A 26,881-nucleotide genomic window follows, 5' to 3' on the forward strand; every position below is an offset into this window, starting at 1 on the left:
CTCAAAGTGGTTTTAAAATGTTGACTTAATTGTCCTCTGCTCACTGTTTTCTTGTCTCTGCATGTAGTTTGATGCAGTTTTATTGTGCTGTTTTATCCTTGTACCACCTGGGTAATTTTGCAGTGTAAAGCGGTATATAAGTCTCTTAAAAAGTAATAAACATTGGAGAAAGAGAGACAACCTGTGGCTTGGTGGATAGAAGCACCAGCTTTGTGTGTAGAAGTTCCTAGGTTTAGGGCTCAGCATCTCCACGTTGAAAGGATCACAGGTGTCATCAGGACTATAAGGTCTTGGGTTGCTGCTGCCAGTTTTTTCTTCCTGTCTCACCTTAATACTAGAACCCAATGATGTCCTCCATCCATTGAATACCATGTGCTGGGAAGGCGTAATTGAGGAAGTACTGTTGCCTCCATGTGCCACTTATGGGCTCCTCAAGTGGCTTCTGGTTGGCCACCCTGGGCAGTAGGCTGCTGCTGCACTAAATAGCCTGCCTTCGTCTGATCCACCTTCAGGGCTTGTGTTCTGCGAGGAAGCCTCGTGTGGCCTCTCTGGGTTCCACTTCCAGCTTTGGGGAAGAAAATGTCGGAAATCAAGGCTTTATCAAGAGAAACTGGCAACTCTCCCAGGCACCCGGCATGATTCCCTGTTGACCTCCCTGGCTGCATTCCCCAGCAAGATCCAGGCTAGGTCTCAATAGGCGATCCTTCTCAGCGTGAGAAGAACACACACCCTCTTTCCTGCCCCCCCCCCCGGGGCAGGGGAAAGAGATAGACAGAAACGTATTTACATGCCTTTATTTCTGTCTTTGCAGCATTACAAAAAAAACGTGACTGCTCTCTTCAAGCTCCAGCAGTCTAGTGACAAACACTTCCTGGACAGGAACAAACGGAAGAGCTCATATTACACTCTGAGCTAATTCCGGTGCTTCGCACTGTGAATTGACTGTCCCTCTGTTTCCCACGGGCAGTCTCAACATTCCCATCATGTTTACTTTTCAAGCTAGCACTTTGCAGCTGCATTGCATCCATATCGTAACAGAAAACAGGGAAAGACAAGTAACTCTGGAGAAAGGGATCCCTGGGTGGCTGGAGATGGCTGGAGAAACAAAGTCTCACTTGGGGAGCAGCCAGGTGTGTCTCTCTTGCACCTGGATTGTACATGTGCTGATTGCAGGTACTTGGCTTTGCCCCCTTTCCAGAGAGTGGCTTCACCATCACACAGGTGTGTGCTTGAATTCATCTCTTGCACCAAGCTAAACTACCTTCAGAATTGATTTCTCTATTTTCTGAAAATTCTATTTTTGAGTTTGTTGTTCAATTTTTAATAGTTACAGTATTAAGATTTTTATCACTTCTTGGGGGGGGAGGAAGTCGTTAGGGCTGCTGTAGCTGAGAATGATGATGCCTCTAGCTAACATTTTTGGATTCTTTCTTACACTTTGTCACTTTTGTGTTCTTGAAATGCGGGTGGTGGAGAGTGTGGCCTTTGTCTGGTGGTAGGCACATAGCCTTTTGCATTCATTCTAATGCCCACCTCATGAATATCAATCACTTAAGGTGCCATGGAGCAGTGATGTGGTGGTGTGTGGTTCCCAGCATTCCTCAACAGGCTGGCTGGGGCTGGTGGGAGTTGGGAGTCCAACACCCATCTTGAAATTCTGTTGAAATTCAGTGCTCAAATGTAGCAGAACATGCAAAAGAGAGAAGGTTGTACCAATTGCAGGAAAACTGTAGGAGGCAGACCTGGGAGGTGCATTTGAAATAAATAGCTCCGTGCCAGTTTCTAGTCATGCTTGGAGACGCAATTCTATCCATGGAAAGCTAAAAGGAGATGCAGCTTTGCTTCTATTTAACAGTTGAATAATTTCTCAAGACTGAAGGTATTTGAAATGGGTTAAATTAAAGTTGCACCTCATTTGCTTTTCCAGTTTCCATGTAACAAAAATAGGTGATTTTGAGAACCAAATTGAGGCTCCGTCTCGCCCCTTTCATTTTTTTAATGTTATTCCTTCCCCACCTACTCCTTCCTTTCCAAGCCTCTAGTCCTGGGTCCCTACCCCAGCCACACTGGGCAGCTTCCAGCAGAACAGTAAAATACAATAACCGATTAAACATTAAAAGCTTCCCTAAAGAGGGTTGCCTTCAGATGTCTTCTAAAAGTCTAGTAGTTGTTCTTCTCTTTGACATCTGGTGGGAGGGCATTTCACAGGGCGGGAGCCACTACTGAGAAGGCCCTCTGCCTGGTTCCCTGTAACTTGGCTTCTCACATCAAGGGAACTGCCAGAAGGCCCTCAGAGCTGGACCTGAGTGTCCGGGCAGAACGTTGGGGGTGGAAACGCTCCTTCAGGTGTACTGGACCGAGGCTGTTTAGGGCTTTAAAGGTCAGCACTTTGAATTGTGCTCGGAAACGTACTGGGAGCCAATGTAGATCTTTCAAGACCAGTGTTATGTGGTCTTGGCGGCCACTCCCAGTCACCAGTCTAGCTGCCGCAATCTGGATTAGTTGTAGTTTCCGGGTCACTTTCAAAGGTAGCCCCACATAGAGCGCATTGCAGTAGTCCAAGCGAGAGATAACTAGAGCATGCACCACTCTGGCAAGACAGTCCACGGGCAGATAGGGTACCAGATGGAGCTGGTAGACAGCTGCCCTGAACACAGAATTGACCTGCGCCTCCATGGACAGCTGTGAGTCCAAAATGACTCCCAGGCTGCACACCTGGTCCTTCAGGGGTACAGTTACCCCATTCAGGACCAGGGAGTCCTCCACACCTGCCCACCTCCTGTCCCCCCAAAACAGTACTTCTGTCTTGTCAGGATTCAACCTCAATCTGTTAGCCTCCATTCATCCTCCAACCGCCCCCAGACACTCACATAGGACCTTCACCGCCTTTACTGGATTTGATTTGAAAGAGAGGTAGAGTTGGGTATCATCCGCATATTGATGAACACCCAACCCAAACCCCCTGGTGAGCTCTACCAGCGGCTGCATGTAGATGTTGAAAAGCATGGGGGAGAGGACAGAATCCTGAGGCACCCCACAAGTGAGAGCCCAGGGGTTTGAACACTCATTCCCCACCACCACCTTTTGAACACGGCCCAGGAGGAAGGTGTGGAACCACTGTATAACAGTGCCCGCAGCCCCTCTACATGGTCCAGAAGGATGTTATGGTTGATGGTATCAAAAGCCGCTGAGAGATCCAGCAGAACTAGGAAACAGCTCTCACCTTTGTCCCTAGCCCTCTGGAGATCATCAACCAGTGCGACCATATTGGCAGCATCTAAATATGGTTTTTTAAGAAGCGGTTTGATACCCGCCTCTTTCAGCGGGTCTGGGAAGGCTCCCTCACAGAGTGAAGCATTCAACACCCGGCAAAGCCCATCACCGAGCCCTTCCCGGCTAGCTTTTATAAGCCAGGATGGGCAAGGATCAAGGAGACAGGTGTTTGGTGTCACTCGTCCAAGCAGCCTGTCCACATCCTCGGAGGAAACAGATTGGAACTGAACAGCTGAGCCTGCAGCCTGCATTTTGTCTTTCTTGGGATCCAAGGAGTGCAGCACTATCCAGAACAGGTTGGCTCCTATCCACCCACTAACAGTGCCTCAGCCTGGCTTGGATTGAGCTCCAGTTTATCGGCTCTTGCCAGACCTGTGGAAGTATAAAGCAGAAATAGTGCTGCATGTCATCAGCATATTGGTGACATTGCAAAACAAATATTCAGGTGACCCCACTTAGCCGTTTCGTATAGATGTTAAGTGGCATGGGGGGTATGATCATCCGCTGTAGAATTCCATATTGGGACATCCCCCACAAGCACCACTTCCATCCAAAAGCAATTAGAACCACTACAAAGTGGTCCCCCCCCCCACAACCAAGGCAGCTGAGTTGATTCAGGAGTCCCAAGGCAACTTATATAAAAGAATGAAATCCATCTAATCTCTTCTAACAGAGCAATTAAATCCAGAGCAGCTGTCTGCCCTCTTTATTGTACTGGGCCCAACACTTTTCAGGCTGTGGGGAGCAGCTGCTTGTGCTGGGAAAGAGGAAGATTTGTTACTGAATCTTAAGTTGCCTCCAGCCCCCCTTCTAAAAACTCTCTTTGCTACAGTGCCCAGGGGGCCTAGCATTTCTGCTCTGCCGGCCCGAGCAGCCCCTTGAGGAGAAGTTCTTTTGGAGGTGCCCAGAAAATGACTCTGATCCCAGTCGGCGTACCTTTGGATTCCTTGCAGTTCTGCAGAGGATGCTGAGGAATAGCTCTTGGGGCGCCTGGAGTTGCAAGGGACTCTTGTCTTGCGACTCTTGGATCACATGCTGTTTTGCTGAAATTTGCTGCCCCCCTGTTGTGTAGCCCCGAGCAATCCGATCATCTCAGTGTCCAGTCTGAAATGGGAATAACACTTATGAGGTCAAACAAGTTAAGTCCATATAATTCTTCCCTTCCTTTCCCAGTTCTAAAAATACCGCACTGCTATACAGTGGTACCTCGGGTTACAGACGCTTCAGGTTACAGACTCTGCTAACCCAGAAAAAGTACCTCAGGTGAAGAACTTTGCTTCAGGATGAGAACAGAAATCGTGCGGCGGCAGCGGGAGGCCCCATTAGCTAAAGTGGTGTTGTTGTTGTTGTTGTTGTTTAGTCGTTTAGTTGTGTCCGACTCTTCGTGACCCCCTGGACCGGAGCACGCCAGGCACTCCTGTCTTCCACTGCCTCCCGCAGTTTGGTCAGACTCATGCTGGTAGCTCCGAGAACACTGTCCAACCATCTCGTCCTCTGTCGTCCCCTTCTCCTTGTGCCCTCCATCTTTCCCAACATCAGAATCTTTTCCAGGGAGTCTTCTCTTCTCATGAGGTGGCCAAAGTCTTGGAGCCTCAGCTTCAGGATCTGTCCTTCCAGTGAGCACTCAGGGCTGATTCCCTTCAGAATGGAGAGGTTTGATCTTCTTGCAGTCCATGGGACTCTCAAGAGTCTCCTCCAGCTCCAGAATTCAAAAGCTAAAGTGGTACCTCGGTTTAAGAACAGTTTCAGGTTAAGAACGGACCTCCAGAACGAATCCAGAACCCCTTTACATTATAGCCATGCCTTTATAATGATATCCTCCGTGCGTCACTTCACTACCACCCTTGACGAGGCATTTGTGAAACTCAAATCTGTATCTTAAGCACATTTCACTGAGCTCTCTTCATGTGGCAAATGGAATTTATTTCCAAGCTGTCTGCATGGGTGTTTGAAATGTGAAAACAGTTATCAGAAAGGTTGGCTGTGCATGTGATATCCTCTAGAAATGTGGCAGTGGGGTGGTGCTTTCTGTTCCCGTTAATCGATAGGGTCTTAATGACACCCTTTCTTCTGTGGCAATCCGTACTCTGCCTTCTGCTGTAGCCTTTTCAACTCTAGAGCTGATGGCATTAAGAGTGTGCAAATAGAAGCAGTGCTTATCATTCTGATACCCACAAAAATGTGAAAAGCATTTTTAAGAGCCTTTTGGGGAAATGGCTCCATTGACGGGCAGCAGGCCAACAACTGCCCCATGGTGTGATTTTTTTTGCTGGCTGGCATCCTTGGCAACCTCTTCGAGTGCTCAGGGATAGTTTTCTAGGAAGCTGTGGCCAACTGTTGATTTTCCCTCCCCTTGCCAGAATAACCCTGCAAGGGCAGCCGAATGCAGACTCGCTAAATTTGACTGATGTTTTTATAACAGTGTTCTGATCCATTTATTTGCGCAGAGCCCAGAGTTTCATGCTCCAACAAGCTTATTCTTCATCTGACAATTCAGTGGGAAGCCAAAAAGCAGTTAAAGCATTAGCCGGAGTCATTACAGAGGGACATTCTCATTTAAGGGAGGTTCAGCTAGATTGATTTCCTCAGAGTCTAGCAGTTGGAGATGTCTTGGGAGCAGCTTCTGTTGGTAACCTTGCTGTTGCTTCGGCTGCAATCACACTCGTGAAGATGCTTTATCTTCTTCACAGCAGTGGCAGCGGCTGGGAGTAGATGGGTGCGAGTCTGCTGCTTTTAGAGTATAATGGGAAGCGCTCACCCTGTGTGGTTCCTTTTGCATAGGCTTGTTGGGGCGATACCTTTCTTGCGTCAGAATCATAGAGTTGTACAGTTGGAGGAGACCCCAAAGGATTGTCTAGTCCAACCCCCTGCAATGCAGGAATCACAGCTAAAGATTCCCTGGCAGATGGCCACCCAGCCTCTCTTTAAAAACCTTTAATGAAGGAGAGTCCACCACCTCCCAAGGGAGTCCATTCCACTGTCTAACACAGTGTTTCTCAACCTTGGGTCCCCAGATGTTGTTGGACTACGACTCCCATCATCCCTGAGCTCTGGCCTTGCTAGCTAGGGATGATGGGAGTTGTAGGCCAAAAACATCTGGGGACCCAAGGTTGAGAAAGGCTGGTCTAACAGCTCTTAACTATCATAAAATTCTTCCTAATGTTTAGTCCAGTTTCCTTTCTTGTACAGCTTGAATCCCATGGTTCGAGCCCTACCCTCCAAAACAGGAGAAAACAAACTTACTCTATCTTTCATGCGATAGCCCTTGAGATATTTGAAGATGGGCATATCATGCCACCTCTCAGTCTTCTCCTCTCCAGCTAAACATGCCCAACTACCTCAGCTGAAAAGCCCTTGCACCTTCCTGATGTTCTGGACTGCAGCTCCCACCAGCTCCAGCATCATGTGGCCACACTGGCTGGGACCAAGGGGAGTGTTAGTTCAAAACATCTGGGTGGCACCTGGTAGCCAAAGGATGCTTTAGGCCAGGGGTCAGCAAACTTTTTCAGCAGGGGGCCGGTCCACTGTCCCTCAGACCTTGTGGGGGGCCAAACTATATTTTGAAGAGAAAAAAATGAATGAATTCCTGTGCCCCACAAATAACCCAGAGATGCATTTTAAATAAAAGGACACATTCCACTCATGTAAAGACATTCTGATTCCCAGACCATTCACGGGCCGGATTTAGAAGGCGATTGGGCCGGATCCGGCGCCCGGGCCTTAGTTTGCCTACCCATGCCTTAGGGTTCCCCTCTAGGAACTGCAAGGACACTTCTCAATTCCTGTCAGCTTCACTTCTGAGTATACTTTGGATTTCCTGGAAACATTTCTGAATTGCCTTTCTCTGGCTGATCTTTGGCACAATCCCTTCTCCCTCTGTACAGTGTTTGGATCTTCACAGGTTCTTGATATAATTCCCTCTCCCCACCATCTCCGCGCCCCCAACCTGACTCCTGTACATTCCACACATTGTACAAATTCTTCATCTTGCTTCTAATCCCAAGTGAAAACATTCATTTTTCTGCTGTCGTTGTTTCTCCAGTTTTCATGGGTTTCGTTATTATTTATTACCCTCTTATTTAATTCTAAGTATTTTTGATGCAATTTGCATGTGGCACAGAAGACATTAGAAAATGTAATGCTGTGCTGTATTTCATCGAGCTCCGCTTGTTTCAGCAGCTCGTCTGGAAAAGAAGATTGATTTTGCTCATATTTTTTCTTCCCGGTTTTAGAAATGAAAGGCTCCCGCAGTGAAAGGAAAGGGGGGCCTGCATCCATTCAGGCATATTTCAAATCCCTGCAACATTCCCCCCCCTTCTTCTTTCCCCCCACCCAAGCTTCACATTTCCCAGTGAGATGAGGCTTCTGCAAGCAAGGTTGGGGAAAATAAACATTCATTTCCTTATTTGTTTGCCTGTTTTCAAAGCATAGTCTGGGTATTACTTAGGAGTCAGCCTCTGCCCGTTTTTCCTCTCCCTTCCACTTCTCAGACCCTGCGCTGCGCTTGGGTGACCCGCCTGCCGCTTTCAATGAAATGGCCCCATCACATCAGAACGCTGTCATTCATTCATCCCCCGGCGAGTTGTGTGAGGGAGGCTTGGTTTACTTGCCTGTTGTCTGGTGATATCCCTTCTGGGGATGAATCCTGTTCACTCCCACTTGGTGCTGGTGCCACGCATGACCTGTGGGGATCACGGAGTCTGTGAGCAGAGAGGATTGGGGCCACCTTCTTCCTACCAGGCTTGCACTATATTTGATGATTACAGGGAGATGTGAAAATACCCCTGAAGGAAGAAGGCAGAGGTTCTCAAAAGGGTGTGGCAGCAGAGGATGGCAAGGGTGGCAGGAAGATTCAAGGACAATCAAATAAACATTCACACAGCTCAGTGTACTATAGTACAGTATAGTATTAAAATATTTTCATTATTATTTTGCAGAATATAGATAGGTACCTTTTCAAAATGAGAGCAAGAGCATCAAGTGATACCAAGCACAATCCTAGTTGCGTTTTCCAATGCATTTCTTGCCAGTAAAAAATTTGGTGTGGCACGAGTATATTTATGTTCTGAAAGTGTGGCCCGGAGGAAAAAAGTTTGAGGACGACTGGTCTAAGGTTTGGATTCTTCCCCTTCTTGTAAGATCCATGATTATTTATTTATTTAGTGGAACAAATGTTTTTGAAGCGGGGTGCAATAGAAAGCAGGGTTTTTATGTGCGCATGCCCTTCGGATGCTGCTGCCGCCGCCGCTTGTCTTGCATTTGGATGGCAAGGCCCCCTGGAGGGCTGAGTCCCGTAGATCAGTTTGAGCCCAGGCCTCGAAGTGGGGATCCCACAGCATCGCCTCCATGGACTTTCTCCGGCCTTGCATTCATTCCTCCTCCGATGCCATTGAAATAGTTCTTTGAAAACAAAGACTCTGGGCTATCTGTGTTGAGGCAGTTGTTGAACACATTATCTTAAAGTGGCAGTTAATGGCGTGCATGCCCTTGTTTCCTCTGTTTTTCCGCGCTTGAGGCAATGTTGGGCTGCGTTGAGTGTGCTTATGATCTTTATTCCACGGAGCCAAGGGAAAAGATGGTGATTTGTTTGCACCCTCTGGACCGGAGGACAGAATGCTGTGTCTGCACCGCTGTCAGTAGCTGGCGGTGAGCTATTCTTTGGCACCAGGTGTGGGTCAGGGGAGGAGCCATGCCATGCGTGGTTTTGCTGACATTGCCAGCAGCCCGATTAAATGGAAGCCAGCTTTGTATTATTGTGTTCCCAGTCTGAGGCCAGTTAATTCTGGTGCAGAGGCTTGGAGAGTTTGCTTCCAGGTGTAATGTGTTTGCTCCAGGCAAGGCTTTTGGTCCCGACACGGAAATGGATTGGTGGTTGTGCAGAAGTGCCATTTGGACGGCTCCCTTGGCCCTTCGTGATTGTGTTGCCAAGGTCCTTAGGAACACGGCTCCCCCCTTTTCTGAGCCAGCTCGACTAATTGCTTTCCCATTTTGATTGTCCTGGATTTCTCTTCTCTAAACATTTAATCTATGCTGTGCTCCATCAAATAGTGGCTCTGCCTTCGTGCCAGGTTTGGCTTGGGCGACGCTGGGCACCGTGCCTCTTAATTCGGCACCAAACATTTGGTCAGGGGAGGGAGGGAAGGAGGGCCCCGCCTGCAACAATTGCACTGAGTACAGCACCTGTCGGTTTGCAAAGAGCTCAGGAACCCATAAACTTTTACACAGCACAGCAAAACAGTTGCAGATGGCCTAAACTGATGATTAAATATTGCTGCTGTTTTGCCCAGAAAGGCTGTGCCCATACCCCATGTGTCTGGTTTCTGATTACTTCGTGTAATTAAGGGGTCGCAGCCAAGTCCAGCTATTTCCAAGGGTTCCTCTTCCAATCCATCTTGGGAGAGCAGAGGGGAAAGCAATTGTCACGATTGCCAAAAGCTGATTTGTGCTGCTGCAGTCAGTCAATTCCCAGTTGCCACTTTTGGGCCTCGGAACAGAATGCCTGCGTGATGCTTGAGGACAGCTGAGAGAGGCAAGACGAGGATGGATCGTGAGCTCTGCCTGCCGCCGGCGGTGCAAAAGCGACTGAGATTGCTCTGGTAGGCAACAGGCTATAAATCTGCCTGTAGCGAGCCCACTAGATGCCAGGGGCAGCCTTCTTGCAAGCCCCTTCCCTCACAGCCTTCCCGTGTTTCCCACAGTTGAGAGGCCATTTTCTAGTGGGATTCCGTGGGAGAGTTCTGCCCTGGCCACCCAGGAAATGAGGAGAGGGGCCTGGGCAGTGGAAAGCTCAGCCACTTGCTTTGTCTGAAGTTGCAAAGTTCTAAAACATGCCAGAACTGATTTTTTATTCAGTTTTCATTCCCTCGAATAGCAGACTTTGTGTTCGTGTGTTGATGGACTCAGAGGCCCAGTGGAACCACAGGGAAAAAATAGGGAGAATTCAGAATGGTAGGGTGAACCCCAGCGGATGCAGAGATATAAACAAGGGCACCCCCACAAAGAACAAAATGTTGACTGATAAAGCCTTAATGGACCGCAGTACCTCAAGGACTGCCCCCCCACTTACCCCAACCCTCTGACCCTCATCTGGGGCCCTTCCTTGTGTTCTTCCTCCATGAGAGGTCTGGACGACGGGTGACATGAAGGATGGGCCTTGTCTGTAGTGGCTCCGCACTGGTGGGTTTTTCTCCCCAGGGAGGCTTACCTGGTGCCTTCACTGCATATTGTTAGGTGCCAGGAAAAAACGTTCCTCTTCTAGACCTTTGACCAATGAAACAATCTCTAGCCTTTTAAATGTATCCGTGGGAGGGGGGGTGTTGTTACGTTATGCATTTTGTGTTTTGTACTGTAAACTGGCCACCTTGCGATCTTCGGATGAAGGGTGTGTGTGTGTAACTGTATACATTTAATTAATAGGAATCATAAATAAAAAATCCCATGGGGGGGCTGAGCATGCTCAGTGGTCTCCAGAAACCACAGAGCATTGAAGATGGCTAGAAGATGAAAATGGACGACTGGGGACGGGTGTGAACTAACCAGCTTGAGACCCTGACAGAGTTATAGCCGGGAGTGTCCTGCAGGATTATTAGCCACAATATTTTGTTGCAGTTCCTACATTAGTATGTCAGGAATCCATAGATCTGCTCTGTATTTTAATTTCCTATTGTCTGTATTCATCCTGGCAGCAGTGGTCTAGGTCGTTTCCTAAACACCAACATTTTTTTTTAACATTTCCATCAGCTGTGGGCTCTCATGAACGGTTCTAGTCTGTGGGTTATATAGCGACTCTGAGAAACGTTCAGCTTAGTTGAGTCTCACCCTCCTAACCTGTAAAAGGGCCAACTTGCAACTGTGTGTTTTTCCCCACTGGAAATGAGCGGTGCTGGAATAGGATCCGGTGGCTCTTGCAGCCGAAGGGATTTCTTGAGAGGGCTGCTGTCAAAAGCTCTCTTTTTGCTGTCTTGGCAAATAAAACAAGAATGGTGCACACATACTCTCACACACCCCTTCAGCAAAATGCCAGGCAGGGAAATCTTGAGAGTCGCCTGGTTCTTTAATCTGTTTCACATTCTGCAAAGTGGATGCTTGTCTGCTTTCTCATGTCTCCGGAGGCAACAGGAAAAGCTGTCTTGACAGACTTTGATGTGGAGTGTCTGATCTGTAGGAATTCTGGTGCTGTTCCTCTCCAACTCTGCCAGTCTGCTTATTGTCTCCATTATGGCCCAGATGGCCAAAGCAGAACTTCCAAGCAGTGCCGGTTGTACCAAAGGGGGCTGCTCCTGCATCTCTGTGGCTTGGGAGGGGGCAGTTTGCTCCCTCTGCACCCTGCATTTGCTCCCTTGTTAGGCCTCCTTGCGTTGCTTTCCAAAACGGAACAAATGGGAAGATGGTGTAATGAGGGACCACTTTTTTCAGGTGACTGTCTCACCTTCTTAGAATCATAGAATCATAGAATCCTAGAGTTGGAAGAGACCACAAGGGCCATCGAGTCCAACCCCCTGCCAAGCAGGAAACACCATCAGAGCACTCCTGACATATGGTTGTCAAGCCTCTGCTTAAAGACCTCCAAAGAAGGAGACTCCACCACACTCCTTGGCAGCAAATTCCACTGTCGAACAGCTCTCACTGTCAGGAAGTCTTCTGTAGCTCAAAGGTTTGTTGGAGAGTTTGGGCTTGCTGTGCTTGTCGGAAGACAGTGGAATAGTTTCCATGGTAAACGCAGTATGTCAAAGTGGAGAACCTGCATTGCGAAATGCGCTGGCCAGTATCCTGGCAGAGCTGTATCTTGGACCAGCTGCCATTTCCAATCTGCCCCACATAAAGCGCATTTTAATGCTTCACCCAGTGTACAACTAGTACATGGGCAGGCGAGGTCACATCAGTCTCTGACTTTTGTCTTCTGGGTTTCTGGGTGTTTTCCTGTTGCTATTCTGTCTCTCACAGCTACAATAAACCTACCATTAAAATTATGGACTGGTCATTTCTTTGTCAGAGGGCAAATGGGCAAATTTAGCAGGGGATCAAATACTCCCCCCCCACTGTATTATCTTGAATTGTGCTTATGGGGCAGTGGGGAGTCATTGCAGGCCCCGGGGCACTTGCAGACTTTTGGCCCACCCTCTTTGCGCCAGCCTGCCCCCATTATGGAGAATGAGCAGGTTCGTCCCTTTGGAGTTTATGGCAGTGAGGATCCTAATCTCTCCGTGCAGAGCTATACGCATGCAATTTCTTTTCTCTGTGCTCACTTGTTAGCTAGTATGAAATGTACCCTTTAGAAATGCCCATGAATTTTCCTCTGCAAGGCAGCTTAATTTCCTAAAACGAAAGGGTGGGGGTGGGGGGGGGAAGTGTTTAGCTCTTGCTCTACCTGACACTGCTTATTGCTTTTGAGATGCACTAGAGAAAAGCAGGATTGAAGGCAGGCTGGCTTAACACAGGTGTTAGAAAAAAGATTAAGAGGTTGGAAAGATATCGCTGGAGATTTGAGGCTGGCTTCCTGAAGTCTCTCTAAATTGACAGCTAATAGGTAGTTCTTCTTGATGGCTCTTTCCAGCTATATTCAACCGGCGGAGATCCACACACAAAGGGAGCCCTTTCACTTCCAAAGATTCATTTCACATTTCTTTTAACAAATGATTTCTGAGCTCCACGGTAACAAGGTTATTTTGCTTTTGCACCATGCAAATCAGGCACTTTGCTTTTATTAAGCAGACTTTATTAATTCATTTCCAGATTCTTCTCCCCCTCCCCTTCTCTCTCTCTCTCTCTCTCTCTCTCTCTCCACCCCCCCCCCCCGGCTTCTTATTCTCCATTTCCAATCACACCAAGTTGCTGATGAAGGCCTGCCAGTCGCTAGAGCTCTAAGTTCCTCAATTCACTCTTCTACTGGAAGGAGCTAGGGAAGGCGGCCTTCTCCGAAAAGAACTGATTCTGGAAGCCAGTGCTGCTGTCAACATGCCCTTGTCTGGTCACCTGCGGCAAGTTGCAGCTGCAGCAGATTAGCCAGAGAAGCATTTGCGAGGCTTCCAAAAAGCTTGCTTTTCCAAAAAGCCATTGAAATGCCACAATACGTATAGATGTGTTCTGTGTTGATGCTGTGGCTAGGAGAGCACAACCCTTTCCTGGACACCCGCTCCCCAGCTGGGAAATTGGGTGGATGTCCATCTCTAATAGCATGCTGGGTGCTTTGAAAGTTTATTAATTAATTAGTTTATTAATTATTAATTAGAAATGTATGGAACTTCTTGTGGGGGGCGAGGAACAATCTGTGAAATGCGTTTCCGGAAGATCCTCAGCCTGATGGTCAGGATGAAAACGCTCTTCCGTCTCTTTTCGAGGATATGAAAAGGAGGACCCCAAAGTCTGCCCCCCCCCATGATCTCACATAGCAACCAGCCAGGTGCTTCTGGGAGGCCCGGGGGGTGGGGCAGGACAGAGAAATAGCATCTTTCCCCTCTTGTTTCTCCCCAACATTCCCTGGCATTCAGAAGTGTATTTGCCCTTGAATATGGAAGGTTTGTTCTTTGAGACAGTTTTGGTGACCTGATCACTCATCTCCCTGTTGCAGTATTGATGGCTGTTTTACTTTGACATGGTTTGGCTTCCTGTTGGTGATCATTTGATACTTCCTTGACCTGGTCCCATCCAGAAGTTTCAGATTGCCACTTCCATCACTGCCACCCACATCACTCCCAACCGGCACAGCTGTATGATGCTGAGTCTGATGGTAGTTGTAGGTCAAAACATCTGGGGGCACCAAGTTGGGGAAGGTTGTAGAGAGACTCCTCCCATGTGCCTTGGGATCTGCGCATCATAGTTTTTGTCTAGGAATCCAGTGATGTTCGGGTGCCAGTGGGTTGGCAGCATTAATAATTACACTCGAGGCACTTTCATAATTTATCCTAATGACTCCGTTACTGCATATTAGAGGAGATTTCTCCCCCCGCCTTCCCCAATTGAGGTCGAAGCAGATCGTAACTGCCGATAATGACATCGATTGCAGGCTCGGCGGAAATGGAGTTGGCTTTGTAGTGGAGTTTTAATTTAGCAATTGTTCTGGTGATGTAGCCCTCTTCTATGGTACATTACTTTGCGTCCAACCAAACGGTGTGCTCCCCTAGCCCCTCATTACGGCTGCAGTCTCATTGCTTTTTAATTAAAAAAAATGGAAGGAGAAAAACAAGAACCGGCAGCCTTAGATTGCACGCTGCCTTGATAGGCAGAGTCGAAAGCAAACGCTCGTAGCCATTTCAGAACTTTCAACTTGCAATTTCAAGCTGGGTGCGAGAGCCGTTCCTTCTCAAGGAAACCGAGCTTAGCGGGGCATCTTTCCTGCCAGAATGTTTTTTCACCCCTTAAGTGGAGCTGAGTGAGGGCGGAATTACATGTTGCTTCCATTACGTGCTTATTTACAGACTTCTGTTTGCCCAGGTAAAGTGCATGCAGAGAAAGAGGGGCATTTAACTGGCAGCAGGAGGTGCTTCCTTGACCTTTCCAACAGCTTCCTATTTTTGCTGCTAAGCCCCTCCTCCAGCCCACAAGACCTTTGGCCCTTCCCCTCTTTTCTCATTCCAAGGCAAATGCCAGGTTTGCTTTGTAACGCTAGGCTAATGTGCACCTCCAGTCTTGGCACACCTCCTTTTGGGGCACCGTAAACTGAACCGCGTCAGTTTTCCTTGTAAGCCAAGAGCACGTCTAATCACGAAGGCAGTGCTGGGTTGCAAACAGTGCTTCCCCACAGCACTTCCAAACAGCACTGTGGTTTCTGGGACTGAATGTGGGGTGTTCCCCCCCCCCGCATCTGCAGTGTATGTGCCTTGATCTGCTCTGCTTCATGCCAATCCCGGCCACCGAAAGGGTCTGGTGCAGGGGTCAGCAAACCTTTTCAGCAGGGGGCCGGTCCACTGTCCCTCAGACCTTGTGGGGGGGCGGACTATATTTTGGAGAGAGAAAATATATTAACAAATTCCTGTGCCCCACAAACAACCCAGAGATGCATTTTAAATAAAAGCACACATTCTACTCATGTAAAAACACGCTGATTCCCGGACCGTCCGTGGGCCGGATTTAGAAGGCGATTGGGCAGGATCCATGGTCTAGTGCAGGGGTCTGCAACCCGCGGCTCTGGAGCCGCATGTGGCTCTTTTACACCTTTGCCGCGGCTCCGGGGCAGATACTAGCGAGGGGAGGAGGCGCATTGTGCGCCCCGACACTCCCCACTGTGGCGGGCGCTGTACTGGCTGTGACGTCGCATGGGGGCGGTGCGTGTGTTAGTCACACACTGTCCCGACGTCACCTTCCCGCCCGCCCACCCGCCTGCTACATTGTAAGGGGCATGTACGCTGGTCACTGCATTGGAAGGGGGCATGTACGCTGGTCACTGTTTTGAAGGGGAGTGAAGAACACACACACACACAAAAAGGTAACTTGTTAATTTAACGTTTATTTCTATGAGGAGGAGTAATTCTGAGGGGTCAAACAAAGAAATAATTTTTAAAAAGTGACAAAAAAGTTATTTTTATAATGACGAGTTTTGCGGCTCCCAGTTTTTTTTTTCTTCGGAAACGGGTCCAAGTGGCTCTTTTTGTCTTAAAGGTTGCAGACCCCTGGTCTAGTGCAAGGGCAGCTCATGTGAGAGTGGAATTAGCATTTCATCATCATCATCATCATCATCATCATCATCCTTGTTTGTTTGTGCCCTGCTTTTCCATACAAAATAAAAAAATTCCTTCCAGTAGCACTTCAGAGACCAACTAAGTTTCTTATTGGTATGAACATTTGTGTGCATGCATGCGAAAGCTCATACCGATAACAAACTTAGTTGCTCTCCAAGGTGCTACTGGAAGGAATTTTTTTATTTTGTTTCAACTATGGCAGACCAACACGGCTACCTACCTGTAACTGCCTTTCCATAGTTAAACCACACTCAACGTTGGAAAAAATACATAATTACAAAAATATAACGAAAGTAATCATAAGCAGTAAATAAAAGGTCTCAATAAGCGCTCAGTAAAAAGACACAATCTCCATATGTCATGTTAAGGCCTAACAATAGAGATGCAAGAAATCAGTACCAATAGCAGCAAAAGGTAAGCACACCCAAAATTAAATCTTGACCCCAGCCAAAAACCCCTGAAGGAAACCCCACCCCAAGAGTCTCTGGGCACCGTGAGCCAGGAGGTCCAAACATGGTCTCTGGCCTGTTCAGCAGCCTTCGACTTTGTAGCTGGATTGCCCAGACAACTCGACTTGCCCTACATCCCGATGGAGGATTCTGAACAAGTGGGGGGGGGGTGAGAGCTTTGTGTCTCCATTCCACTTGATTCCCCAATCCCAACAATTCCCACCTCTACCTGTATGGTAGGATTGGAGCTGCAGCTGGTGCTTTTGTTGGTTACTTTTTAAATTACTGCTACAAATGTTCACATACATTTATAACATTGATTGTGATGACATTGCAGCAATGTATAAATACATTTAAACGTTAAATAAACATTAAGAAATCAGGGTGCCTGCTTACTAGAGGGAGAATCTCTTGTATGTATCTGGAGTTTATAAAGCGTGCCAATGTGTCAAGAGCAACCCTTAAAAGAAATAACCATTTATTTTTATTACTTTTGCCTGTGTGAGGGAAAGGGATGGAAGTGGGTTCTCTTGGATCATTATATATATATATTTCCCCTGTCCGCAGCCAAACAGAGGGACAAAACGGCCTCGTGAAGATGAGGAAGATGATCTCAAAGTGCGGCACAAGCAGGGCGGTGCGCGGGAGCGTGGCCGTCACCGGGAAGAGGAGGCACCTGTGACGGAGGAGACGGAGGACGAGAGGAAGAAGGTCCTTCATATCATTGAGAAGGGCGAGGAGGAAGAGGAAGAGGTACTTTTCTCATGAGGAGGCTGTGCTGCCCCTCTGCCCCTCTTTCTCTGGAAAGCAAAGGCACGTGAATTCAGTGTACAATGGTTTGTGGTCTGCAGCATGGGAAGAATTTCCCTGATAGCTGGACAGGATTATTTTGTAGAATTACAGAACTGTAGAGTTGGAAGGAACCCCAATGCAGGAATTTATGCCCTTCAGTTTTCGGCTTAGTAAATACCCACTTTTTTTGCGGATGCTGAATTTCCTCTACGGTTGAACAGCGTTTTGTGCTTATGTGGAGTAGATAAGATTTGAGTTGCACCCCTTCCTTCTGGACCCACAAGTGTACTTCTTCCTCTCCTCTCCTCCCCCTGCCCCCCACAGCAGGAGCAAGATATTCCTTGGGGGGAAGAAGGTCCTTCATATCATTGAGAAGGGCGAGGAGGAAGAGGAAGAGGTACTTTTCTCATGAGGAGGCTGTGCTGCCCCTCTGCCCCTCTTTCTCTGGAAAGCAAAGGCACGTGAATTCAGTGTACAATGGTTTGTGGTCTGCAGCATGGGAAGAATTTCCCTGATAGCTGGACAGGATTATTTTGTAGAATTACAGAACTGTAGAGTTGGAAGGAACCCCAATGCAGGAATTTATGCCCTTCAGTTTTCGGCTTAGTAAATACCCACTTTTTTTGCGGATGCTGAATTTCCTCTACGGTTGAACAGCGTTTTGTGCTTATGTGGAGTAGATAAGATTTGAGTTGCACCCCTTCCTTCTGGACCCACAAGTGTACTTCTTCCTCTCCTCTCCTCCCCCTGCCCCCCACAGCAGGAGCAAGATATTCCTTGGGGCTTGGGAGCTGATTCCACTCTATTTGTGTAGCAGTTAACAAGCCTGGGGGATCTAAACACTCATGGAGGGCTGCCCTTTCTGTTGAAGGTTTGGCGGGGGACAGAACAAGGCTTGGGGGTTGAGGAGAGACATTTAGCAAGCTTGCTTCTCTGTAAGGGTCGTAAAGGGATGTGGGGGTGGGCAGGTGGGGAGACTGCACAACTTAAAACCAGTTCACAGCTGTTGGGTTGTGAGAGCCGAGGAAATCATGCAGTCTCGTACAATGAGTTAATTTGTGTGTTTGGCCAGGAGGAACCTCTGGATGAAAGTTCCGTGAAGAAGATGATCCTCACTTTTGAGAAGAGGTCTTACAAGAACCAGGAACTTCGGATCAAGTTCCCTGATAACCCAGAGAAGTAAGTCTTGGAATGATTTGGCTTTTTTTTTTTTGCTTTGTCCAACATACTCAGGTTACTAACTCGAGTTCCCTGTTAACAAAAGGTCCGGCCGAGAGAGACTTCAGCTGGTGGATAAATCTTTGTTGTTTTTTAATGCAGAGAAACCTATTTTGCAGAATGAGAGCCGGGCACTCACAGGCTTTTAACTGAGACCTCTTTATACTTTGGAAATAAGCCTTGAAAGTCAGGCAGCTCCTTGGTTCAGAAACAAAGCTCTCAGCAATTTCTCACGGATCCAGTGGCTTGTGAATTCGATAGGTCAGCTTCTGTTCTTGCACATGATCTGGCAAGCTGTTATTCAGTGCAAATCTGTACAGCGAGGCTCTGCCCTGCTGTCGCTTGGTGTCAAGAAAACAGACCTGACCAGAGGGATGTGCTTTGCTTTACATTCTCATCATGCCAGATATAGCTCAGAAACAGCGTTTGAAAATAGCAGGAGGGGCTTCACTGAAGCTCAAGTAGCATTTAAGAAATCTATATAAGGCAGAAAGTGGCATGAGCTAGTACAGAAACCGGCTGAGCATCAGGGCAAAACATTATGGCTTCATTTTGAAGCATTGGTAGTTAGACAGATGGCTGTACAGCCTCTGCTTAAAAACCTCCAAGGAAGGAGAACCCACCACATTCTGAGGGAGTCCGTTCCACTGTTGGAACAGCTCTTACCATCAGGAATTTCTTCCTAAGGTTTAGTCGGAATCTCCTTTCCTGTATGGATTGGGTACCAAAAACAAGCTTGCTCCTTATTTCTCCTTGAACGCTTTTGAGCTCATGCTTGCTTACAGCTCAGTTTTCTCTCTGTCCACCTCCTCTCAGTCAATTATTCTTTTATTTCCCCTTTAAAGAATTCATGTAGGGTTTCTGAGCGTTCAAAGATCTCTGCCTACTCAATATCTTCTTGTAATCCTAAAACAACCTTAAATGGCAGGTCAGTTATTATCACCCCCATATTACAGATGGGGAAACCGAGGCTGCAAGAGCTGTTTCCCCAAGGCCACCTACCTAGTGACATAGCAGAGGTGAGATTTGAATCCGGGATTTCCTGCTTTGCAGCTCGGTCTCTTACCCCTTAGATGCCCCAGCATCTCCTGTGCTCCAGGGTCCATGTCTTTTTGCATCCCGCATCTCCACTCTAGCGTCTGACAAGCCTGCTACACTCCTCGTAAGCTCAGCCTAGGATGACTTTTGTTGTCTGCCAGGTTCCCATCATTTTTTAAGAATGTACTCAGGACTTGCCAGGTCGCCTGAATGGCACTTCCAGCTGCAGCTGGCTGTTGGTTCATGAAAGCCATTGGACGCTGCACCCAGGGAGCTTTGGGGTGAAGGGAGGAGGAGCTCTCCATTCTGTGGCAGGAATGGGTTTTGCCACTCTGCTGCAGACCTTTTTGAGTGGCAGTTTCTTACGGACCACGAACCGTTTCCCCTTCTTTGGGCCTCTTGCATTGATAGCTCTCCCTTCCTGCAGCTGCTGTCACCGTTCATCAGCCCTGCCAGTTATCTTGGCTGTCTGCTACCCTGCTTAGCCTCTGCTGGCACTTGCTCTTTCTCAGTTCCAGAGCCCAGTGAGAATCCAGATCTCTCGCGGCCCATCAGGCCGTGTTTGTGTCCCCTGAGAGCATCAGGCGGGTGTGCTGAGGCTGAGCTGCAGCTCCCTGCTTCGGCTGTTCGTCCCAGCTGGTGAATTGCAAGCAGTCGATCCATGCCGGATCCCCCAGGGCACCCTGAGCCTTTCTGGAGGGCAGAGTTTCCTTCAAGTGTGGAGAAAAAGCTGCTTAGCAGAACACCTTGGACTGAATTGATAGGGTCCCAGTGGGCGAGTTAAAGGCAGTGTGGAAAAACAAAATGAAACCCCCCTTTGCTCCGTGGGCAGAATCACAATATTGTATCTGGTTCAAATTTAGTCTCTGCCAGCGGTGTGCTTGCAAGCCTTATTTGCTGAATTTCAAACAGGACTTTTTGTTTGGCAAGTATAATGGCACCAAATCACACGGGAAAGATAGATGGTGTTTTTATAAAAAAATGTTGTTAAAATACTGCATGGAAAAATAACCACATTTTAACTGGATGCTATGCAAGGCAGTCAGTGTCCCCAAAATAGCAGGCTTGGACTTTGCAGTTCTGTTTGTGGTAGAAGGCAGTTCTGAAGACATGCAGTGAGAAGAGGGTCCTTTCTCTTGTTTGTGCACAAACATCTCCTGCGGATCAATATCATAATAGCCCAAAGCGTTGGACCCGCCGGCATCCACACAAAAGAGCTGGGCTGAGCCGTTCGGATTTCCAGTTCCCAACCCCATGGTATAAACTGGATGCATTTGGAATTTGTATAATTAATTTACATCGGAAGCCACTCTCTTAGGAATGCCCAGGATGAGCTGAATATGTGCCATCATTTTTGGTGGGTGTTTTTACAGCTCTAAGTATGCAGTCTTGTGAAAGAACAACATAACATTTTTTCTGGGTCCCGGCAAAATGAAAACCCAGCAAAATCTTCCTCCAAACTCTGCTTTGCTTTTTGCAATATTGAAATGGCCTTTGAGAAGTTCTGCGCCCTGTCTCCTTTACTTTCCAATTGAAGTTAATAGAACGTGCACTGCATGTAACTTACTGATCAGTCGTCGTCAGCAGCAGCAGCAGCAGCAGCAGCAGCAGTGTTCTCTATTCAGCGCCTTGGCACTTGGTGCCCTGATATGGGCAGTTATGCTGATGTGCGCAGTTTTGGCTGATCAGGTCTTCGCCACAGTCCTGTAGCTTTCAATTTCACAAAATGCCTGGATCCTTCTTGCATGCTTTCTCTTCTAAATGACAGAGTTATAAATTAATTTTTGGGGATTTCTGGAACACAGAAGAGCCCACAAGGTAGTCTGGTGGCTGTGTGGGTGGATGGGGGTGGAGTGGGGGGAGGATTCCAGGGTCTGCATAAACAGGATCTGCTGGGTTTGGGATTTGGGGAGTGTCTTTGGCCTTGATAGGAAGGGAACTCCTGCAGGGGAGATGGTGGCTCCACTTCACAGCCTCAGTGAGAGCAGCATTCAGCTGCTTACAGTCTGGAATGTAAGTCTGAGCAGGGTTAGGTCTAGAGAAATGAGGGAAGGCAAGGGTCAGGAAAATGGGTGAAGGAAAGCAAAGAAGCCTCGGAAGGGGAAAGATGGAACATGGAAGAGAAAAGCACCAGCAAAACCTGTTATCAATGAGGCCCAGTTCTAATGTGCAAGAGTATGGTCTGACCACAAAACCAGTAAGAGCCAGTTAAGGAGTAACCCAACAGCTAAATGCTAGAGTGAAAAAACAATTCCAAATAAGGTACAAGGAGGGTTCTAATATGTACAGTAAGGGAAAAAAAGGGTTGAGTAAGTGTTTCTAAGGATTTTTTTTTTAAAAAATATTTTTTATTAACAATTTTTTGTTTAAATCACAATGCCAATAAAACAATACAATATCACATCTCTTAACGTAGATCTTTTCACTTCTTTGGACTCCCTCGCATCTCCCGCTCCTGCGTTCCTGGTTGTAATTTTATTCAGCAAATTTATCCCCTTATTTTTAGTCTTCATATCTAATTTTCCAATGTTATATCTCTAATTTTGACTATCATTTTATTCAGATCTTAAAAAGTTTAGATATAACCAACATATTCCAAACTTTTTATCGTTTCTTAAATTTATCTTATCTTCATAATTCACTTCCTTGAGCTCAATGGTGCCAAGTTGTTTATACTCTAGCATCCTTCTTAACATTCATACAATTTACAATATTTTTGTAAATAAATCTTAAATTTCTTCCAATCTTCTTCCACCGTCTCCTCTCCCAGGTCTCGGATTCTGCCGGTCATCTCAGCCAGTTCCATGTAGTCTATCAGTTGCATCTGCCACTCTTCCAGTGTGGGTAGATCTTGTGTTTTCCAATGCCTGGCGACAAGTATCCGTGCTGCTGTTGTTGCATACATAAAAAATGTTCGATCCTTCTTTAACACATTCTGGCCGACAATACCCAAAAGAAAGGCCTCTGGTTTCTTAGGGAAGGTATACTTAAATACCTTTTTCAACTCATTATATATCATTTCCCAGAAAGCCTTCACTCCAGGGCAAGTCCACCAGAGGTGAAAGAATGTTCCTTCATTTTCCTTACACTTCCAACATTTGTTATCAGACAGGTGGTATATTTTTGCAAGTTTGACTGGGGTCAAATACCATCTATATATCATTTTCATAACATTTTCTTTCAAAGCATTACATGCAGTAAACTTCAGCCCAGTAGTCCACAACCTCTCCCAGTCTTCAAACATAATGTTATATCCAATGTCCTGTGCCCACTTTATCATAGCCGATTTAACCGTTTCATCTTGTGTATTCCACTTCAGCAGCAAGTTATACATTTTTGAAAGTACTTTGGTCTTAGGCTCTAACAATTCCGTTTCTAGTTTCGATTTTTCCACCTGGAATCCTAACTTTTTATCAAGTTTAAAAACTTCTTTAATCTGAGCATAATGTAACCAGTCTCGCACTTTGTCTTTCATTTTCTCCTGACTCTGCAATTTCCAATTATCTCCATCTTTTTCTAATATTTCCCAATACTTCGGCCATTTGGCCTCCATATTGAGTCTTTTCCGGGCCTTAGCTTCCAATGGTGAAAGCCACCTTGGAGTTTTATTTTCCAATAAGTCTTTATATTTTATCGAGACATTAAACACTGCTTTTCTGACAATATGGTTCTTGAAAGTCTTATTGATCTTAACCTTGTCATACCATAAGTATGCATGCCACCCAAAAGCATTGTTAAAACCTTCCAAATCTAGTACATCAGTGTCCTCAAGAAGTAGCCAATCTTTTAGCCAGCAGAAAGCTGCGGCCTCATAGTACAACTTTAAGTCTGGCAGGGCAAAGCCCCCTCTTTCTTTCGCATCAGTTAATATCTTAAACTTGATTCTGGGCTTTTTGCCCTGCCAGACAAATTTAGAAATGTGTCTCTGCCACTTCCGAAAGCACTCTGTTTTGTCCACAACTTGCAAAGTTTGAAACAAAAACAACATTTTTGGCAATACATTCATCTTAATAGCAGCAATTCGGCCTAACAAGGAAAGTTTCAATCTTGTCCAACTTTCTAGATCTCTCTTAATTTCTGACCAACATTTCTCATAGTTGTCCTTAAATAAACTCAAATTTTTTACTGTTATATTTACCCCTAGGTATTTTACTTTTTTAACCACATTTAACTCTGTCTCTTTCTGAAACCTTTCTGACTCTGTAACTGTCAAGTTTTCCCCCAAAACCTTAGTTTTTTGCTTATTTAATTTAAATCCCGCCACCCGACCAAACTCTTGAATCAATTGTAATACTCTTTTCGTACTAGATTCTGGCTCCTGTAAAGTCAAAACCAAGTCATCTGCAAAAGCTTTAAGTTTGTACTGTTTCGCTCCGACCTGAATTCCTTCAACCAACCGGTCCCCTCTAATCATATTCAAGAGCACCTCCAGGACCGAAATGAATAACAATGGGGAAATAGGGCAGCCTTGTGTGTTCCTTTTTCAATTTTAAACTCTTCTGTCACCACATTGTTAACTATCAATTTAGCCTTTTGTTCTGAATAGATTGCATCTATCCCATTTTCGAATCCCCGTCCTACTCCCATCCCTTCCAAATTTTTCTTCATAAATTTCCAGGAAATGTTGTCAAAGGCCTTCTCCGCATCTATAAAGATTAACACAGCTTTTGTATTAATATTTGTTTGCAGAAGTTCCAAAATGTCAATAATGTTCCTTGTATTAGCGAACAAATGTCTGCCTGGGAGAAAGCCTGCCTGGTCCTTATGAATTACTTCATTTAAAACTTTTTTAAATCTATTTGCTAAAATGTCCGCAAAGATTTTGTAATCCACATTTAAAAGGGAGATGGGACGGTAATTCTTAAGTTGTGTCTTTTCAGTTTCTGATTTAGGTATCAACGTGATGAAAGCCTCTTTCCACGTTTCCGGCGCCCTTTTCCCTTCCAAAATTTCGTTGCCTACCTCCATCAATGGTTGTATCAGATAGTCTTTCAATGTCTTATAATACTTGGAGGTAAGGCCGTCAGGTCCTGGGGATTTGCCCAATTGCATGTTCTGTTTTTTTTTTGTTTTTTTTTAATAAATATTTATTAGAATTTTTAAATATAACTGCGCAAATAATAAACAATCTTATTTCTGTCACAAGCATAATTTCATCACTTCTTTGGACTCCCTCACATCTCCCGCTCCTATTTACATTGTTAAAAGTTTTTTCCAAACAAATTATCAACTTGTTTACAATCTCATGTCCACTCATTCAAATATAATCTAACACTTTTTCCAAAAAAATTTATATTTTCTTTAATCTCACTTATCATCAAATTTAAATCTAATTTAGTGGTGGCCAATTTTTTATAATCTAGCATCCTTCTTAACATTCAACCAAATTACAATGTTTTTGTAGATACATCTTGAATTTCTCCCAGTCTTCCTCCATCTTCTCTTCTCCCAGATCACGGATTCTGCCAGTCATCTCGGCCAGTTGCATATAGTCCATCAGCTGCATCTGCCACTCTTCCAGTGTGGGTAGATCTTGAGTTTTCCAGTTTTTTGTGATGAGTATCCTTGCTGCCGTTGTTGCATACATAAAGAATGTTCGGTCCTGGGGATTTGCCCAATTGCATGTTCTGGATGGCTTGTTCAATCTCTTGTCTTGTTATTTTGGAGTTCAGGTTTGATCTGTTATCTTGTGACAATTTTAATAATCCATTCTTTTTCAAAAATTGTTCTATCTCAACCTCATCTTGTGGCCCTTGAGTGTACAATTGTTTGAAGTATCTCTGGAAGCACTTTCTAATGCCCTCAGGGTTCTGTATATTTCTTCCTTCAATCTCTAAATTTGTAACTGTGTTCATTTTTTGCCTCTTCTTCAACTGCCATGCTAGCAGTTTCCCACATTTATTCGCCGATTCAAATGTTCTCTGTTTCATTAATTTAACTTTCCACTCTATTTCCTGATTTATCAATTTGGAATATTGCGCTTGATAAAGTTTAATTTCTCTCAGGATCGGCTGTGACTTCGGTTTTGTCCTTAATTTCTTCTCACATTCTTTAATTTTCTCCAAAATTCTATCTTTTTTCTCGTTTTGTGTCCTTTTCTTTACCGCATTCCGTTGTATCAGGAACCCCCTCATCACCGCCTTACTTGCGTCCCAGATAATTCTTTTTTCCACCGTAGTGTTCAAATTTATCTCGAAATAATCTTTCAAAGCTTTTTGGGCCTTCTTAATAATCTCCTGATCCCGAAACAAATTGTCATTCATCCTCCATCTGAAGGAGTCGGTTGGTAGTAATCTCATATCCATCTTTACTGCATTATGGTCGGAGCGAGTAAGTGTTTCTAAGGATTGTGGTTGGATGAGCGATGGGCCTGGCAGAAGGTGTTTGAGGAGAAGATGAAACAGCCAAGGGGACACACATCTTGCCTATATAGTTTGCATTCTAATGGAGACTAGCCATGGAGAGCTCTCTTTGGATTCTGCCCCGTAATGCATTCCTGAAGAAAGTCTGAGCAGTTGGGAACTTGGTGTGCATCTCTGTACATGAGCCCCCAAAGGGAATTCACCCCACGTTGGCTAGTCCAGGGCTGCAGAATGCTGCCTATTTATTAAGCATATATTAAGCCTTAGGGGAAGAGGTGCATCGAAGGAAGCTCTCATCCCCTGTGAGAACATGGTGCTATATGCACAACAGGCTGGCCTTCCCTCAGCCCCTCCTGCTTTCTTCTTTGCTTTGGGGTTTCCTATGGCCAGTGAGATGGCAGCAGCCCAGCCATATCTGCCCCAGGGGGCACTTAGCTGGCCGGTGGGGCATGGACCTTTGCTGGCCCTGCTGAAATTTTGCCCTGCTTCCTCCTGCAGGTTCATGGAGTCCGAGCTGGATCTCAACGACATCATCCAGGAGATGCACGTCATCGCGACCATGCCGGACCTGTACCACCTGCTGGTGGAGCTCAATGCTGTGCACTCCCTCCTCGGGCTGCTTGGCCACGACAACACCGATATCCTTTCTGTGGTGGATGAGCCAGGCTCTGCTGTCAGTGCCCCCCCCCCCCCCGCAGTTCTGGTTTCCTACCGCTACCCCTCTCTGTGTATTACCACTCACAGCACAATTGGGATTCTCGTGAGAGTCTGAAACCAGGCATGCATGCTCAGAGCAGCATGCTGTGGCATTGTCACTCGGCCTCAAAGCCAGCGGGGGGACCTTGGGCTAGAGGGGGCGTGAGCTGTGCTGATAGGATTGATGTTGCAGAGGTCAGCCTTGGCAGGGGAGGAACCCAGTCTGGGAAAAGCAGCAGAAGAAAAAGCAGACCATGTCTTGGGAGCAGGTGAGACTGGGAATAGTAATTCAAGGCTGCAGAGAGCGCAGTGTTTCTCAGAAGGTACAGACACATGCTGACAGCTGCTCGGAGCCACAGGTGAGAGTTGAGTGCAGGAT

At 46.3% G+C, this 26,881-nt stretch overlaps 1 protein-coding gene across 1 annotated transcript in view; it reads left to right on the plus strand.

Annotated features, from left to right (window-relative positions):
* The window catches only part of CTNNBL1 (catenin beta like 1), a 91,435-nt gene that overhangs the window by 2,466 nt on the left and 62,088 nt on the right, over positions 1 to 26,881 (plus strand). Inside the window, exons 2-4 of the mRNA XM_081867759.1 lie at positions 16,964 to 17,149; positions 18,261 to 18,367; positions 26,305 to 26,444. Of these exons, the coding sequence (XP_081723885.1) occupies positions 16,964 to 17,149; positions 18,261 to 18,367; positions 26,305 to 26,444 (433 nt within the window). The remainder of the gene's footprint in view (positions 1 to 16,963; positions 17,150 to 18,260; positions 18,368 to 26,304; positions 26,445 to 26,881) is intronic.

Source organism: Podarcis erhardii (genome assembly GCF_964252035.2).
Source record: "Podarcis erhardii genome assembly, chromosome: 6".
Lineage (NCBI taxonomy): Eukaryota > Metazoa > Chordata > Lepidosauria > Squamata > Lacertidae > Podarcis > Podarcis erhardii.